This window comes from Moschus berezovskii, chromosome 19 (assembly GCF_049115385.1).
Source record: "Moschus berezovskii isolate FMDL1 chromosome 19, NW_MosBer_1.0, whole genome shotgun sequence".
NCBI lineage: Eukaryota > Metazoa > Chordata > Mammalia > Artiodactyla > Moschidae > Moschus > Moschus berezovskii.
The window spans coordinates 58367199-58384528 of NC_142478.1; the positions used below are offsets into that span (position 1 = coordinate 58367199).

At 37.1% G+C, this 17330-nt stretch overlaps 2 protein-coding genes across 7 annotated transcripts in view; one reads left to right on the forward strand and one right to left on the reverse strand.

Moving 5' to 3' along the window:
• Positions 1-2539, forward strand: part of SH2B3 (SH2B adaptor protein 3) — a 41492-nt gene extending 38953 nt beyond the window's left edge. The window contains exon 8 of the mRNA XM_088828197.1: positions 860-2539. Coding sequence (XP_088684323.1) covers positions 860-1032 — 173 coding nt within the window. The 3' untranslated portion in view covers positions 1033-2539. The remainder of the gene's footprint in view (positions 1-859) is intronic.
• The window catches only part of ATXN2 (ataxin 2), a 98585-nt gene that overhangs the window by 1297 nt on the left and 79958 nt on the right, over positions 1-17330 (reverse strand). For 3 of the 6 annotated variants that reach the window (XM_088828181.1, XM_055405096.2, XM_055405093.2), the window contains 6 exons: positions 11912-12096; positions 11457-11589; positions 7792-7845; positions 3267-3412; positions 2533-2760; positions 173-341 (listed from right to left, as the gene is read on the reverse strand). In XM_088828181.1, coding sequence (XP_088684307.1) covers positions 173-341; positions 2533-2760; positions 3267-3412; positions 7792-7845; positions 11457-11589; positions 11912-12096 — 915 coding nt within the window. The remainder of the gene's footprint in view (positions 1-172; positions 342-2532; positions 2761-3266; positions 3413-7791; positions 7846-11456; positions 11590-11911; positions 12097-17330) is intronic. The other 3 variants (XM_055405097.2, XM_088828179.1, XM_088828180.1) reach the window with 2 other exon arrangements.

Below are 17330 nucleotides of genomic sequence, written 5' to 3' on the forward strand. Positions count from 1 at the left end.
AAGCCTCAGTCCCTGACACTGAACTGATCATCACAGTCCCTACTGTGCACACTCTGACGGGTCTTGCTAGTTCTCAGATGTGGGGCTTGAAGCGCTGGCCCTGCCTGCCATTCGACCTGTGCGAGCAGAATGCTTTGGGGTGCCCGGCGGCCCCTGCACACACACGCCTCACCTGAAGGGTGCGTCATATAAGGGAAATGCGCTGTTGTCGAGACTGGAATGGGCTGTAGTGCACTTTGAGCGAGGGCGGCCTGGGGACCGCCGGGTGGCTGTGTCGTCATTAGCATCATTGGCGCATGGGCAGTTGGATGAGAAGGAACCATTCCTGACTGTACATGAGCCTGAAACAGAGAGCTCTTTTACGCATACAGGCAACATCTCCAGCTTAAACAACATGTCAACTGTGTTCCTGTCACTGGGTTGGGGCTCTCAGGAAAGGGCAACAGTGGGCCCTCAGGGCCCTTTCTTTCCTCTGGGGACATTCCCTAGTGGATCCATTAGTTGACCTATAGACACGCTTCACCTTTTGGCAGATTCTGTAAGACTGAGGGGGCAGGCACCCAATGAGCCTTGGTAAAAGTCAGGGCTGCCGTGTCCTAGGCTTCAACATTTCTGATGACTGGATTCTATGTATGGGGCAAGGTCTTCACAAAGGTAAGAAGATCCCTGATCCAAGCATGGCTTTCTCAAACTAATACGAGGCTACATGCAATGATGCTTCTAGACTCTGGCTTCCATGTGGGGCCTGAATCATCCACTTCAGGTAAGAAAGCAGATTATTACATTATAAGTGGTGACTGTTAACTCCTGTTCTATATTCTCTTTGCTCCTCCCCCTCTGCCTCTCGCCTGCTCACCAGCACACCTCAGTGAAGAATGCGTCAAGGCAGTGAGAAAGACTCTCAGGCCACTTTGCTCTGCTGAAAGATCCGCCGATAAAGCAGCAGCAGGAGTTGTAGTGAATGGCTCCAGTGAGGTGGAGAGGGGTAATCTGAAATCATCTGGGCCAACCCAGTATCCCTGTATCAAGTGACAGTGAGTTCAACCAGGTCTTCCTGTCAAGTTGGAAAGATTTTAGCCCAAAGAGCTGGACCCCAGCTCTGCAGGGATTTGCAGAGCAAGGAGGACGAGTCCTCGATTCCTCCTCCAATACTGTGCACTGTTCTAGACCATGATAAGCCTTGAAGAAAACCCTGTCTTGATTCTAACACGTTCAAGTAGACCCAGGGCACATCTGGACTTCCCTGCAGATGTTAACCTTTTTGTTCTTTCAGCACAAAAACACAAAAGTAAGGTTTTAGGAACCCCAACTTACATATAAATTCACATAACTGCTTAGCCACCAGCCTCTGCTAGACATCTACTGGCCCCAAGGTCTCACGAAGCTCCTGATTCAGCCAAACCATGCTGCCCCACACTTGACCAAACCGGCTTCCCTCCCCACTGTCAAAAGCAACTCATCCACTGCAGTGCACCACGCTACAGAACCTGCCCGTTTGTTGGGGAGGATGCCCAGACTTCAGAGCTGTGGAACTCTAGTTACAAGGTCAACTTCTGAGAGTTAGCTCCAACTGAGCAGCATCTCCAGCCCCACCATGCCAGAGACTCAGGGGTGCACTGCATGACATGAAACAGAGTTCAGTGAGGCAGTTCAAGCTGAGACCTGCCTAAGAGAGTTCTGTTATGAAAGCAGCAGAAAGAGACATCAAATACAGCCGATCCACCCTTAACAGCTCCAGGGAGGGCCTCAAAGGACAGTGTTAAAAGTCCAGCTTCAGTGCAGCTCCTTCTCCTCATTAAGACAATTCAAATTGGCCCTGGATCACACTGAACTTTGGTCAGCAGCAACCACACCTTTCAACCTTTAGAAACTTATGCTAGAGGTGAGCTCCAAGTGCTTCCAGATCCGCTCTTTAAGAAAAATGGGAACACCTGGGCGCTTCCAGCTTCAACTCACACAGCACCAATGTACAAGGCCAAGCCCTTTCAAGAAGTACAACGTATGGTCAAAGCAGATTTAGGAATAGCCAGGGAAACAAATGGAGAGATTTCTTAGGAACTCAGGTGACTAACATTCAAGTGGACAGTCCCAGGGCAGTCATCTCAGAGTTGAGAATTTGTGAAATCCCATCTTCTTTGCCAGAGCTGTGTGTGTGTGTGTGAGGTGTGGGGGGAATATGTGTACATATATGTGTGTGTATAGCAACGAGAAAGCTATATTAACAGAAACAGAGCAATGCAGACACAGTAAGGAAAGAACTAGGTTGCATTCCAGAGTCAAAGGTATTTTTAAGGCCTCAGTTGGGAAATGTCAAAAGACTGACCAATCAGCAACTTCACTGATCCCATTACAAAACCACACAAACATTCATTTAAGGCCAGATCACATGTATTTGAGTGGGAAAGAAGAGACAAGCAGATGGCATCACACACAGGGGTTCCTAGCTTGAAGAGCATCTGGCTCTTTGCTGCTTATCTGATAACTTTCATATCCTACTTGGTCTTCACAAAAAGTTGGCTAAAGCAGGTTTACCTGAGGTACATGGGCCATGTGGGGTGGATTGGTGTAAGCCGGCTGAACATGAGAAGGATGAATGGTAAAAACGGTCTGCTGTGCTGCTGGGAAACTATTCTGTGGAGACTGTGTATTGGAGGCAGGTGTCATGGAAGGTGGGGTTGGCGCAAGCCCTGCGTGGTAAATGGCAGACTGCTGCTGTGGACTGGCCAGATGGAGAGCCTGGGCGGCCTGGTGCTGATGGTGCTGAAAAGTGACAGCAAAGAGTACAGATTAGGAGACATTCCTTTCTGGGATACAAGCCTGACTATCAGACTGTAAGCCCTCAACCAAGCAGTGGGAACCAAGAGTACTGCTTCAGGGAACTGGAACAAAGAGTTCTAGATGCCAAAGAGCTCCTTAAGTGCCTTCTTAAAAAGCACGACTAAAGAAACTAATAGGAAAACAAAATCGTATCATAAACATTAGAAATGAGAGTTTTAAAAAGTTCCAAGCAAATTCCTTACTTTATGTTAGATTTTTCTATATTGGTAAAGTTTTCAGAACTTACCCAATCACCTTATTCTCAATATGTACCTTAAGGTGATTAAACTTGGGGGCACAGCCTACAGAGCTGTATGTTGGCTCCTAGGTGAGGCAGGGCTGCTAGGTGTTTTGATCACGTGGTACCTAGCATCTTGCCTGGCACTGGAAAGAATACTCAGTAAACAGAACGATGCAGCAATTCTGGTGAAGGCCTCCGAGTGTCTTACCTGAACAGGACTGGGTGCAGGATGGCTCCCACCATGTTGGCTTTGCTGCTGTCCGGTGGGCGTGGCAGAAGGCTGAGGATGTGGAGTATGTGGGTGCAGGGTAGCATTAGGGTGCGCATACTGCTGAGCAAGGGAGCCAGTTGAAACTAAAGTGAAATAAAAAGGAGTGTGTATAATTAACGTGTGTGGTGGTCTTCATTGCTCTTCTATGCCTCATCAACTTTCAGCTCATCAACAGCTTTCTTGATGGTCAATGCCTAACCCATCTCTATATTTGACTCCATTTAATCCATCCACTTCTTGGAAAAAAAAAAAGTTACTGCTTACCAATCAGACTAGCATTTTATTCACATAACATACATACTGTATCAAAATCTAATCAGTTTAAATTTACTTTTAAAATAGTCACTAGGTTTTCCTGAAAAAGCAACTTAAAAGCACAGACAGAAATAATTCAATCTCTAACACACACACACACACTGTAGCTCAAGGCCATCATCTGGCTAACCTCACCATGCTACTGCCCTGGAGCTGGTGCAGTGTCCTGTGGGCACAGATGGTATCAAGGCTGCAATAAGGGGCTGGATAAGGTGTGTGGCAAGGTCAGGGCTCTATCTTCAGGGCCAAATGACCACAATTTCTCTCAGCTGATTACAGTAGCCACTTTGCTGCTCAGTTTGTTCACTGGGCCTCCCCGCTCAAGATCTCTCACCTTTGTTTTATAGTTTAGGATTACCTAAACTATGTATTTAGGAAAATCGAACTCCCTTCAAAGCATCACAGCCTTTAGAAAAAATTTTACTAGCTAGGGTAAAAGGAGATATGATGGGTTAGTTTAAGTAAAAATGTGTTTCATTAAAGGTAAGAACGCAAAGCCAATTCTTTGTAACTGCCAGCACTGACCATATGTTGGCACAAAACAGGGAGGTCAGATATTTGTTCATGTCATCCCAATACAGCAATCAGAGACTCAAAAGCACAAGACGAGTTCACTGCTTCCAGTGACTACTAATATAGCACACTGATAAGCACAACTCTAACCACGATGTGGCTATGAGTTGAGGACAGTGTTCTCAAGACATATCTTAGAAGTCAATGTGTGACTTCCAGCCTTCTCTCAAATCAATCCTGAAATCCCCGAGAAGCTATGCCCATACACAGAAACAATTTCAAAATACTTCCTCATGTTCTTCATATGTTGTTACACACAGGGGACTGACAAGAAGAAGCAAGCGCCTTTGGGATCAGGCACCCTGATTCCAGCAGTCTAGTAGGCCGGCTGCTGAGTCACCAGCAGAGATGGCTCTGGGTGAATCCCATGTAAATGTTATGCAGGTTAGGCACATGAAACAATTCTATAATACTTGACACTGGAGGGCCAGGGGCTACCAACATTCCAGCCCAACTGGTCATCTCCTCAACATAGGTACCCTTTAAAGAGAGAAGGAGAGGCAAAGAGCCAGCGCCAGGATCACCTGTGCATCCACGGCTAACACCTAGTGGGCATATATACTAACATCTAGATTAGATTCAACAAAGCACTTCTGTTTATACCCTGGGAAAACCCCCAAACTGTAACAGTTAACACACACTGCAACATATTAACAAGGAAAACTGGCAACATAGTTTCCGGGTGTTTTTTTAACAAGTCAAGTGACTGTTACCTGGGAGGTGGAAAAAAATAATGTACTAACAGCTTTCTTGAGTTTCACAATCCTATGAATTTATGAAAATAGTGTCTTTTTTCCTACTTCATTGGCTTATTAAAAGGCCATTCATCATCATTTAAATTAACTTGCAGATCCCCACAAATTGTCTAGGCACTTAGTCTAAAAGACTTGACACATATTTTGAACCTCTGCTCTTGTAAATCTTAAACTGAAAAGCAATTCCTGAATCCAAATTCTTATTTATAAAGTTTCATAGAGGTAGACTATAGAATCTCAGAGTTTCTACTTATTTAACCCTATTTATTCAAGAAATTTTTGGTACTGAAAACTTAACTTTCCTTTCTAATTACCCTGTAAGCAAAGTAATAAGAAATAAAAAGAAACATCAACCAACTCTAGCTGGGTGCTAGAGAATGGCCATTACAAAGAATAATTATGCCCATGAAGTTTCATAATTAACTAATGATCCACCCATTAGAAAAATGTTAAAATCTTGAAATTACTTTGAGAAAAATAAAGATAGAAGTATTTTTTTTTACCATGCATTTTTAAAAGGCACCTCTGGATTTATTTGCCAATACTGAAAGGCTATCTATATCTCATTTACATTCATAGCACAAATACTTCAAGTGGTCTGAGCTGAATGCCTCTACATAGGATTTTGCTTAAAAAAACCCATCTTCTCCCTATCTAAACATCAATAAACTACAATGCATTATAAGAAAAATTAAGCAGATTTAAACAGACATCATAGGCTGGAAATAAAATGTAAGCATGTCTGATCAGAAATATCTTCCTCTGTTTATCAACTTTCTGAAAAGATGCTTGCTAAGCAAGTACCTTATCCAGGAATTCTTTTCCTCTTCAAATACAAAATCTGAGCAACTAATTGGGGGAAATGTGGAAACGATACTTTAATGGTAATAACAAAAATATACTTTGGTTCCTTGAAAGCTCACTTAAGAAAGTGACAAACACATCTAGGGTAGGAGGGAAATTTTTAAAAGAGGAGGAAGGGTGGGGGGAGAGAGATTGAGAGAGAGAAAGGAACCAAGTTAGAGTAAATGAGGAAAATAAGAATTAGGGAAAGGGAAAAGTGGAGAGTGAAAGAAAATTCTGGGCTTTCTTAAGCTAAATCTATCATTTAACTGATATGATTATACATACTCATTAGCTAAAGATTCCAGAGAGGTTAAAAATAAAGTTATTTTTATTAAAAATTCTGATTTAGCTCTCCACCAGATAACCACAGTCCAAAAAGTTTTCTAAGTCATAACTGATCCTACTGAAGCCAACTGAGCCCACAGAGCTGTGCATTTAATTTCTAACTAGGTTTTCTCATTTTTGGCCTTGGATGCACAAGTCATGAAATGTCACTAGCACGGCAAAACTTCAAAAATGAAACAAAATCTCCCAACTTTTAATTTTGATGTTAAACTCAGAAGCAAAGAAGTGAAGGAAAGTTGAAAACTTTTTAAAAGGGGAATAAAAGGCAACTAGACCAAAAAAACAGGGCAAAAAGCTTATTTAGAAGGAGGTGGGGTATAAATCAGCAAATTAAATTACAAACTGCAGTCCCGCTATTAGTTTCTTTTAAAAAATACTGATATTCTCTTTTAGGGAAACTTGTGCTAAGGCAGTTAATGCTTAGGTGTGATGATTAAGCTTTTAGCTACGTCCCAGGAAACTGACTCCAAATCTACTAACAGAGACAGTAAGATGGTGAGGATAACTACATTTGAGACCTCAAACTGAGTACATTAATAGCGTTACTGACACTGTCTTTTATATACTATACCACATACAGAATTCCCCTTCAGTAGTTATATACACAGCAAGACTCCTTTTTAAAGAGCATCTATTAAAGGATTAAATTTGTTAACATTTCCTAGCACCAAATAAATAATATTTATGCACTTATTTTTGGATACCAAGGCACAATTAATATCAAAATGTTTTCTCAATGCTTTTTAAAATTTGCCACCTAGTATATTCATTCAGTTATTCCAAAATATTTTAAGATTTGTCTTTATGATAACATTTTAATCCTTAATAGTCTTGAGAATACAGTATTTCACATAAAGTGACCACATACTATACTATTATCCGTTTCGAAAGTGTTTTCTGCAAGTTAGTGACTTCCCTGTCCAAATAGCAAAAGTCCATGAATAAACCTTAAGATTTCCCTACGAATAGAGAAAACAAACCTTACAAGTTCATTTCCAGAAGAAATCCCTGCTCAGACTTTCTCCATTTAAGAGCAATGATCTACCTTTCCACTGCGGAGAGGGGCTGGTGTTACTCAAGGTAATCTCTGGTGGCTGCCAGGTCATGTTTTCCTGCTTAAGCTCAAGACATCCATGAGGTGTCTGCTACCTGAATATTTTAAACCTGTAGTCATGCAAAGACTGAAAATACAGAAATGCTTCTCCCCTAGTATTTCAACCCTGTTCAAATAAAAATCCTTGTAAGAATAAATTTTTTCTTACCAGGATATAAAAAAAAAATTGTATGTTTTACACTTGTGGCTTGTTTTGCTTTGCTATGAAAAAAGATTGTTTAGGAAAACTTTCTCTGAACAAGGAATGTATTAGGCATTCCAAAACAGTCACATATTTGCTTGGTATGCAAAAATTAATTTCTGAAACAAGTCAATTTTTAAATTAACTCCAGCTTTCTTAAGCTGGGTTATACTTCCTTTTTAAAAACTCTGAATTATTTTCAGATATATGTATTTTTAATGATTTTGTCTGGCACAAGGAAAAGACTGCTCAACAAGTCTACTCCCTTAACATGTATTCTTTAAAAAGTGTTTTACTGTTCAAATTAAAATTAGTATAAAAAACCCAACTCACTGGCAAAGTAGAAAGAAGGGCTTGTCTCCTTGTTGTATGGTAATTTGGGACATGCTGAATTTGGGAAATAGAAAGGTTAATTAGCCTTTTGAGGTGTGCATTTTCCTAATTTTCTGGAAAGGTTGATATATTTAGTAATTTCTTTTTGTATTCATGCATAATTCATTTTTCTTATTTTATAAGAGATGACAAGCACTTTAAACAATACTACAAGATTAAGTAAGATAGGGCTGAAGCGAAAGACACTTTTCTTCTGTATTGGGCTGTCAAGTTCCACATGCTCATTTGCTTAAATGAAAGGAATAAAGTCATTATCTAATAAAAAGACCAACACTGCATTCCACTGAACAACTCTAATATAAAAAATATACCAATATAAAACAATATTTACCAAGTTTCATTCAAAAGACTAGTCCAATTTTGCAAATCATTACGAATAGAAATGTCACCTTACATCTTGTTCCGTAAGGTGTTTACTAGGCATCTGGTAATGGATCCAAAAATTGAGAAATACAGTAACAGTAATATTAAACAAGAGTATGATATCATTTCTTATTAAACTGTCTACATAAAGGGGTGTGCGTGGATGTATAAGTATAATTCTAAGGATATGCACCAAAATGTTAACAGGAGGTTGTAAGGGAGATTAATATATGAATTAATAATTTACATATTTTTCCTACTGTACTTTTGAATTTATCAGCATTAAACTACCAAAAATAAACCCAAAGAAGAAGATTTTGGATTTAACTCTTCCTGATGGTTTTAGTTAGCAGAGGAAGTTTCATTATTACCATTTCTAAAAGGGAAAACAAAACAAGATGAATGGAACAAAATCAGATGAATTTTAATACTAGATGTTAAGGAAACAAAAAGTAACTTATTTGGAGGAAGAGGGCAGAGAGAATGATTAAAGTGAAATTAAGGTCAAAGGGATGAAGTTTGTCATCAAAGTCTTTCCTAAGATAGCTAGAAAGAATACAAGGTCAACAAACTTAGAATATGTTTTCTCCTAGTACCTTAAATAAATGTTCAGGGATTTGTTAGCATACTTACAGTAAATATACAAAAAAAAATTAAAACAATAACCAGCCTTTCATTTTGCAGTCATTTCTATTCTCAAAGGCTTTTGCTATGACCATAATGATTAATAAACGACAAAAAGGTAACGTAACAACTGTCATCAACATCTGGGTGCATATTTTTTGCTTGCATTAAAATAAAAAAATCTAGATAGGATGTAGCTTAAAAAATAATCCATATTAAAATCATCTAGTTCCTTTTGGAATATAAAATATAAACTGTTTAAGAGAAATGAGTATAAAATTAGCATTTCTATGCAAATTTTATCTTACAGTTTAAAATAATGTACTTAAAAATTTACATTCTTTAGAGACAAAAAAAATGTACAAAAATTTGTAAAAGTTTAAAGTCTGAAAAATCTGTAAGATCTAAAATAAATTACTGACGAATAAATAAACTTGCTACAGCAGATTAAATTATGGTTTATTGCAGTAAAGAACAAAATAATTCATTTCCTGGTATCTTCTTCAGCGTATGAAGTGTCCAAAAGAGAACCAAAAATAATCATACCGAATCTATGTACAGCTTTGCCCCTAGCCTACCCTCATCAACAGACATCAATAAAACTCAATCTGTGTAAATCGCAGGACAGTAATTCAGATATGGTGGAGCCAACTTTCTCCTGGCATCAAAGAAGTAGCTTTGATGACTAGTTCATTCTAAGTTTCACTGGACATTAGGTCTAGTATACTGTTTCTCTGCAGTATTTTTCTGTTTACTCACATTTGAATGGACTTCAGGGTCTGAGACCAACTGCTTTTCAAATGGAAATATTTTGGAAAGCAGTTATAAAACCATTAGTGCCTCAAATATAGTATTTACTGTACTGTACTGGCTGTTTCAAACCAATGAATATCCATTCAAAAGACAAAGCCAGATGCTGGCAGTGAGTGAATACACCGAGGAGAAAGATTCTGCTCAACAGTATTACTACAATATCGCAAAAGGCATGGTCACACAAATAGCTATTCTCTAAAAGCAAAGGAAATTTTAGCTTAAAAGTTTCAGATCTTATTCCAAAAGGAGTATGCCAGAAAATGGGAAGAAAGAAATGTTTTTTCCACTTGTTATATCATGATGTATTCAGGAATGTATGTATAAACAATCATTATGAACTCTTCACCTAAGACTTTAGCAAACTGGAAAATTGTTGAAATATATACAAATTGTGTAAAACTTAGTGTGATAAATCAGTGATGCCTTTTCACACATAATTAGTCCTGGTTAAGACAACCCAATGACAGGAGATCATAACCAAAATCATAAACCAAATTAGTCTGTCAACCTTTCAATTAAATTATGGATGGGTTTCTTGAAAGGTTTTCAAAATGTTGCAAGCACATCATTTAAATTTGAAAGAGTATAATCAACAATAAAAGATTTTAAGTATGGAAAAGTAAGATCTGACAAGTATTTTATATTAAAAAAATGTCACGTAAAATTTCTATGATTAGTGAACCAGTGGGAAAGAAGCATGCCTCCAAAAAGAAAACATTAGAAGTTGAGTTCTGGGTGACAAGAAGAATGGTTGTTGCTGCCTGAGTTCTATTCCTATTAACCTACAAAACGTTATAAACTGTAATCTAAAGTTAAAAAAACTGAAAGTCTTTACATTCTTAGTCATTCAAAAAGTTTAAAGGGGTTTTAAAAATGAAAGGTCCATGCAGCTGCATGTAATATTAATTTCATTCTCATAGGGGTTGTTCTCTTTTCAACTGTACAAATAAATTTCTCTTTTCCCACTCCAAAACAAACTGAAATGCCAATGGGAAAACTTAAATGACAGTAAAGGAGTTCTCAGAAAAGTTCAAAACAAAATTTAGATCTCAATAAAACTGGTACTATTAATAATTAAAGGTGCATTTTGAAAAATATGAGATGACTCATTAATCCTATTCTACAAAATATAAGGTAGGAATTTTATTTTAAATTCTCAACATTGAAAATGGTATTATTTTAGTACTTTAGACAGCTGCAAAGTTGACTTGTATAAAGTTCTCTGGCCACAAAACTAAGATGGCAATTTAGCTTTGTAGTCTTATATATATTATTTAATTTTATATAGAATACTTTTATCATTGCATACTGATTACACTTACAGTATGACTCTGTCTAAAGTAGATCTAGTATTACACAATTTCGACCACTTAAAATACAGCATTATGAAGAAACACAGTAGTATTATAACAAATAGCAATCAAAAATATGTCAGTGGCCCCCAGAGTAAAAAGTGAGGGAGAATGTTTTCTTGCTAGAGACTGCTTTCATTACGGAAAAACCTTCCTGCATGCCTTAGGAAGAGTATACCAAATGATGCTACTGATGAGGAAGAAAAGGAAGATACCTTTCTCTACAAAAGATGCTTTCTGTTACACACATTATTATATTTTTAGTTAAAGAGAGAAATTTCAAGAACAGAAGTAGGAATGATTTGCCAAGACTTACAGACTAGGTCAGAGAGAAACAGATTTTTTTTTTTTGGTAAGATTCTTGACCCTCAACGTCATAAAAGGCAGAGTTATTCTTAAACAGAAGTAACACATTAAGACACACACTGAGAAAAAACAAAAAGTGTTTCCTACCATACATCGCATGCGTCTGCTCATGAGCCCCGTACTGAGTCGCTGAAGAGGACACTAAACCAGGCTGGGCATGTGTTGGTGGTGCCATCATTCTAGCATTACCCTGTATTACAGGACTATAGACATGAGGATGCTGTGTTCAAACAAAAAATTAAGAAAAAACATTAAAGTTATCAGATACAATTAAGTAGATTTTAGTTATGTCTTAACTTCATGGTTTACAGGTTTCCAAAACTTCTAAATACAGAATTTAGAAAATTTTAAATCAGTTTTTGGCTATTTCCTTTGAAACACCTATACTGATCAGCACCTTTCTGTTAATAGGGGCCCCCAAATCCTTAGGTGTCTATCTCCACCATTGCACACAACACAAAATATAAGGAAAACCCCTTTATCACACTGAAACTGACTTAAATGGAACAACAGTTAAGAGTTATTGGTCATACCAGGCTTACCTGAGACTGATAATGTGGCACATGCTGAACAAGAGGCTGATTTGGAAACTGTTGAGGACTGTAGGCGACATATTGTGTGGAATAAGCTGGTGGGGTGGCCACAATTGGCGGGCCTGCTGCTGAAGCTGGGTGCATCATGGTACTCTGATGGTGTTGGTCTTGCCGTTGTTGGGGTATGTTTGGTACTGCAGGAAAAAATGACATAATATTAGAAAATAGCATCTTCTTAGCATAAAATACATGAACTTGGTCCATAAGGTTCTGCATGATTTGACACTTCTGCCTGCCTCTCAAGTGCCATGCTATTCCGCACCCACCCCTCTTCAGTCACTATGGGCTGTTTTCCTATCATCTATGCTATTCCTCAGCCTCAATCCCCAATTCCCTACTGCCAGGTTGGAAAATTTTTACTTGTCGTTGAAGAGTCAGCTTGAAAGCCACATTCTCAGAGAGACACTCTGCGATCACCCACAGAGTAGATCAAGTCCCTGTAATTACAAGACTCTTAACAGCACTATGAAACACTTCCCTTATTATTTCTCAGATCATCCCTGTTTGATACACTAAATTATGCCATGGCTAGAGAAGGGCATTGGATTTTACTCAAAGAAAAACAAAACTACAACAAAAAAAGTGAAAAGGGACCCAACACTAATCTTAACTCCATCTTTAAAAATTTTCCACCACTGAATTCTTGCTCATTATCAAACATAGTTATCACACGCTATCATGTTGCAGATTTCTAAGTAAGAGTTCTTGCCTATAATCTGCCCCATTAAAGCTATCATTAACAGTTTAGGTCAACTGCCATCTCTGGCCTTTCCCAGTCCCCTACAAAAGAGCAAGTTGCATACTCTGTGTATCTTTTTCTCACATGTTTATTACAGCACTAACTGTTGCCTGTGATGGGTTTATGGTGCTATGTTAACTAAACCACTCAAGGGAAAAAGCTGTAAACCACTGATTCCACAGGACACAAAGAATGTATAACTTCATATGGTCACAAAATCATCAGAACTAATTGTTAAGGTAGAGATTTTTTTTTAAAACATCTGATATTTTTGCTAAATATTTGACTGCTGCTGATATGTAGGAAAGCTGGCTATATATACTTATTATCTGGTTTAGAAAAGCAAGCTTGAAACAGAGCAAACTAGTAAGGATATTTTTCTGAATTCAATCTTGAGATTCCCCCATACTGAAAAAGCATATCCTTTAAGAAAGAAAAACCATCCCAAACTCAAATATCACTTTTATCAAATGAGTTTGTCTATTTCTTTTTATATTTATAATCCTTTCTTTTTCCCCAAAAGCTAGTCAACTGTATGGATTTCTAAAAGAAAAATTCTAGCTATAAAAACAATGAATACAATCTTAAATCTATACAGAGACCGACCTGGTTTTATGGTTGTGTCCCACTCCCTCCAGTTTGAATCTACCTTAATCTTAAACCACAGTTTAGATAGGCCATACTTTAGCCATTTCCTTTTGTCAGTGGTTTTCAACTGGAAACAATTTTGCCTTTCAAGGGGCATTTGGCAATGTCTGGAGACATTTTCGGTTGTCACAGTTAAGGAAGGAGAGGATGCTACTAATATCTAATGGGTAGAGGCCAGGGATGCTAATCAAGGTCCTTTAATACGCAGATCCCCACCCTATTTAACCACCCTCCCCCCTCAAGAATATCTGTCCCCAAATGTTCCTGACTTCAGCATATTTTCAAACAAAACCCAATTTTTCTCACAGGATGCAAAAATGAGAATTGCATCATGCACCAAGAAGACAAAGAGGTAGTTTTGTGCAAAAAGATACTACTATCACGAACGAAAGATATGCCCTATATGAAATGGCTGTATTTCAGAATCAAGTCCTTAATTTTCCCTGTTATTTGACAAGAGTAAAGTAGCAGGATATAAAGTTAACATAAAGACAGCCAATAGCCTTCATATACCACACTTCATAAATTTACTTCATGAGTAACTACTTAGAAGATACAATGGAAAGATGAACCCAGTTTACATTAACAATAAAAAAAGAAACCACCTGAGGCAAAAACTGAAAAAACTCTACTGAAGACAGAGAAACAGATTTAAACAAGCAGAAAGGCATAATTTGTTTGTGGATAGGAAGACAAGATAAAGATAACACTCACCTAAGTTAATGTCTAAAGTATATATTTATAAATTTAATGTGGTTCTAATGAAAATGCCAACTGGTAAACTTAATGTTAACATCCAGGAGTTCATACTAACAGAACAACAACAGACCCTCATCGGTCATGGAGATAATGGAGAACCAACTCATTATTTTGAAAATTGCTTTGAAATGACGGGCAGTTTAGTAACCTTTCCTTTTCAAGCTGTACCTCATGGTAACCAAATAGCTTAACAAGGTAAAAGGTTTTCTTTATAGAAATAGTCCAGTTAACAACAGAAGAAGAGATGACAGAATGAGAATGTCATCATTTTGCAATCCTTAGTGAAATAATGAATCTAGCCCTAGACAGTCACTGCCAGTGCTGCTAACAGAGAAGAGCTGGTATGAAATGTTATCCCGGATATATAAGGCAGTCAAGTTACTCCTACTATCAAAGGAAAAAAAAAGGAGATCAGACACTGACTTCTAATAAAACTACACACACCATCTATGAAATATTCCAAGTTAAGTTTAAAAAAATACAACCTCAACTTAACAAGTCTTTCTTATTTATATACTATCAGAGACCTATAGCGGACAGAGGATCACTTTAACCAATACCACAGGGATCCAATCCATGAAGTTCAGATGGTGGGCAAGAATGCAGGCCAAACAAACTGGATTTAAATAAGATGTAAAGGGGAAAGAAAACCCAAGGGGTAAACTATAAATAAAAAGAGTTAATATTAAGAGAGAGACAGCAATCAAATGAAAAGTGTGGATTGTGGACTATGGCTCAACAAGCGAACTATTAAGAAAAAATTTTAAGGCAGTAAGAAAAACTTGTGCTTAGATATTTGATAGCAAGAAATAATTTATAATTTATTTCAGGTAATGGTATTATGGTTTAAAAAAAGAAATAGTCCACAACTCTTAAAGATACATACAAAAGTATTGATTAATGAAATGACAATGGTACCTAGGGTAACAGTGTAAGGGTATAAATGAACAAAACTTGCCTAAATTTTCATAATAAAAATTTACAACATAAAATAACTTTAAAAACGACTTAAACATGAAAAACAAATTCAACTTGTAAACCTCACATGAATCCTAACTGGAACAAATTAACTGTAAAAAATACATATTTTAACAACAGCCACAGAAATTTGAGGATATTAGGGAACTCCTGGTTAACTCTTTCTGGTGTAATAATGGCATTGTAGTTTTTTTTTTTTGCATTAGAAAAGGACTTTAATATGGAAGTGAGACAACAGCAGGCAGATGTGCAGAGGATGACAAGTTTCTAGGCTCTAAAAACTGGGAAATTTTTGGAGAACTGTAGTGTTTTATGCTTGTTTTTACAGGACTCTAAGAATTATAAGATACTTACAAATAAAATAGTGTATCTAGGATATGCTTCAAAACAATCTGAGGTGGGGAGAGATGTTGTAGATGAAACAAAACTGACCGTGAGTTTCTAACTACTAAAGTTGAGTGACGAGTACTTTTACACTGATGTACTATTCAAACTGCTTATGAGTATATACGTTTGAAATTGTCAATTAATAAAAAGGTTATTTAAAAGTCAACTGATTTTTTAGTAGTCAACCTGAATATCAAGTTCATATGGAAAAATAACCAGGAAAGAAAAGTCAAAAACACTTGAGGGGAAAAAAAAAAAATCAATATTAGGAGTGGATGGATGGGAAAGTAGTCTATCTAAAGACAGACAATTTAACAGAATGGAAGAGAAAATCCAGATATAGATTTAACTACACATGGATACTTAATATAGGATGAAAATGGCATTTCATAGCAGTTTGTTTTCTGATCTTAATGGAATGAAAAACTAAACAGAAGTATCACTACATCCTAAATAACCAAATATTTGGAGATTACAAACACATTACTAAGATTTAAAGCCTTTTGGTTAAAGAAATCATAAGACAGAAAACATTCTGAATGAAATATGAAAATACAACACATCAAGTTTCAGAGATTGCAGCTAAAGCAATGATAACAAATATATAGCTAACGCAATGAGGGGACGCAGGTTTGATCTCCAGTCAGGGAACAAAGATCCCATATGTCGTGAAGCAACTAAGCCTGTACACAACAACCACTGAACTGGTACACCCCGACTAGAGAGTCTACAATGAAAGATTCCTCATGAGTAAATGAAGATCCCATGCGCTGCAACTGAGACCCAAGGCAGTCAAATAAATAAATAAAACTTCTTTAAAAAAAAAAAAAAAAAATCCGTAATCATCAAAGAAATGCACATTAAAATCACAATGAGTTAACAAGACCCACTAGACAGGCTAAAATTAAAAAAACAGACAATACCAAAGTTTCCAAGGATGTAGAGTAACCATAACGCTCACACATGGCTGATCAGCTGAATGTAAAATGACACAACCACTCTGGAAAACAATTTATCAGTTTCTTATTAATTTGAAATTGCACTTACCATACAACTAAACAACTCTAATTCTAGATATTGAACCCAGAGAAATGAAAGCAAATGTTAACACAAACACTAGTTCACAAATGCTCTTAAAAGCTTTATGAGAACAACCAAAGACTGAAAATAATCCAAATACCCATGAAATGGTAATGGGTAAACCAACCATGGTATAATCATTAAAATGGAATGCTATTCAGCAATAAAAAGGAACAAAATGATGCAGGTAATAATATGAAATATTCTCAAATCAGCTAGACACACAAAAATACAACACACGATTCTACTTACTAAAAAATATCTAGAAAAGTCAAATCTAATATAGTAAGAGAAAGTAGGTCAGCTGCTGCCTGGAATGGGTGGTACTGGAGTTGTTTTCATCAAAAAGTACACTTAAAGACATTTTACTGTATGTAAACTATAGAATAACAAAACTGGTTAAAAATTTTGGAGAGCTATTTGGAACAAGATAATCTGGATTCATACCTTATACTGTATATAAGGCAATTTCCAAATGAATCAGAATATCTCTGTTTGGGAATTAAGATCCCATAAGCCTTGGCCAAAAAAAAAAGTGTTAAGGAGGGACTTCCCTGGTGGTCCAGTAGTTAAGAATCTGCCTTGCAATGCAGAGACATGGGTTCAATCCCTGGCCTGCAAACTAAGATCCCACAAGCTGCAGGGCAACAAAGAGGCTGCCCGCTGCAACTAAGACTCAATACAGCCAAATAAATATACAAATACACAAATATTAAAGGAAAAAAAAGGGGTCTAAGGAAAATCTTGAAAATTCTACTCCAAGAAAAAAGAAAACGT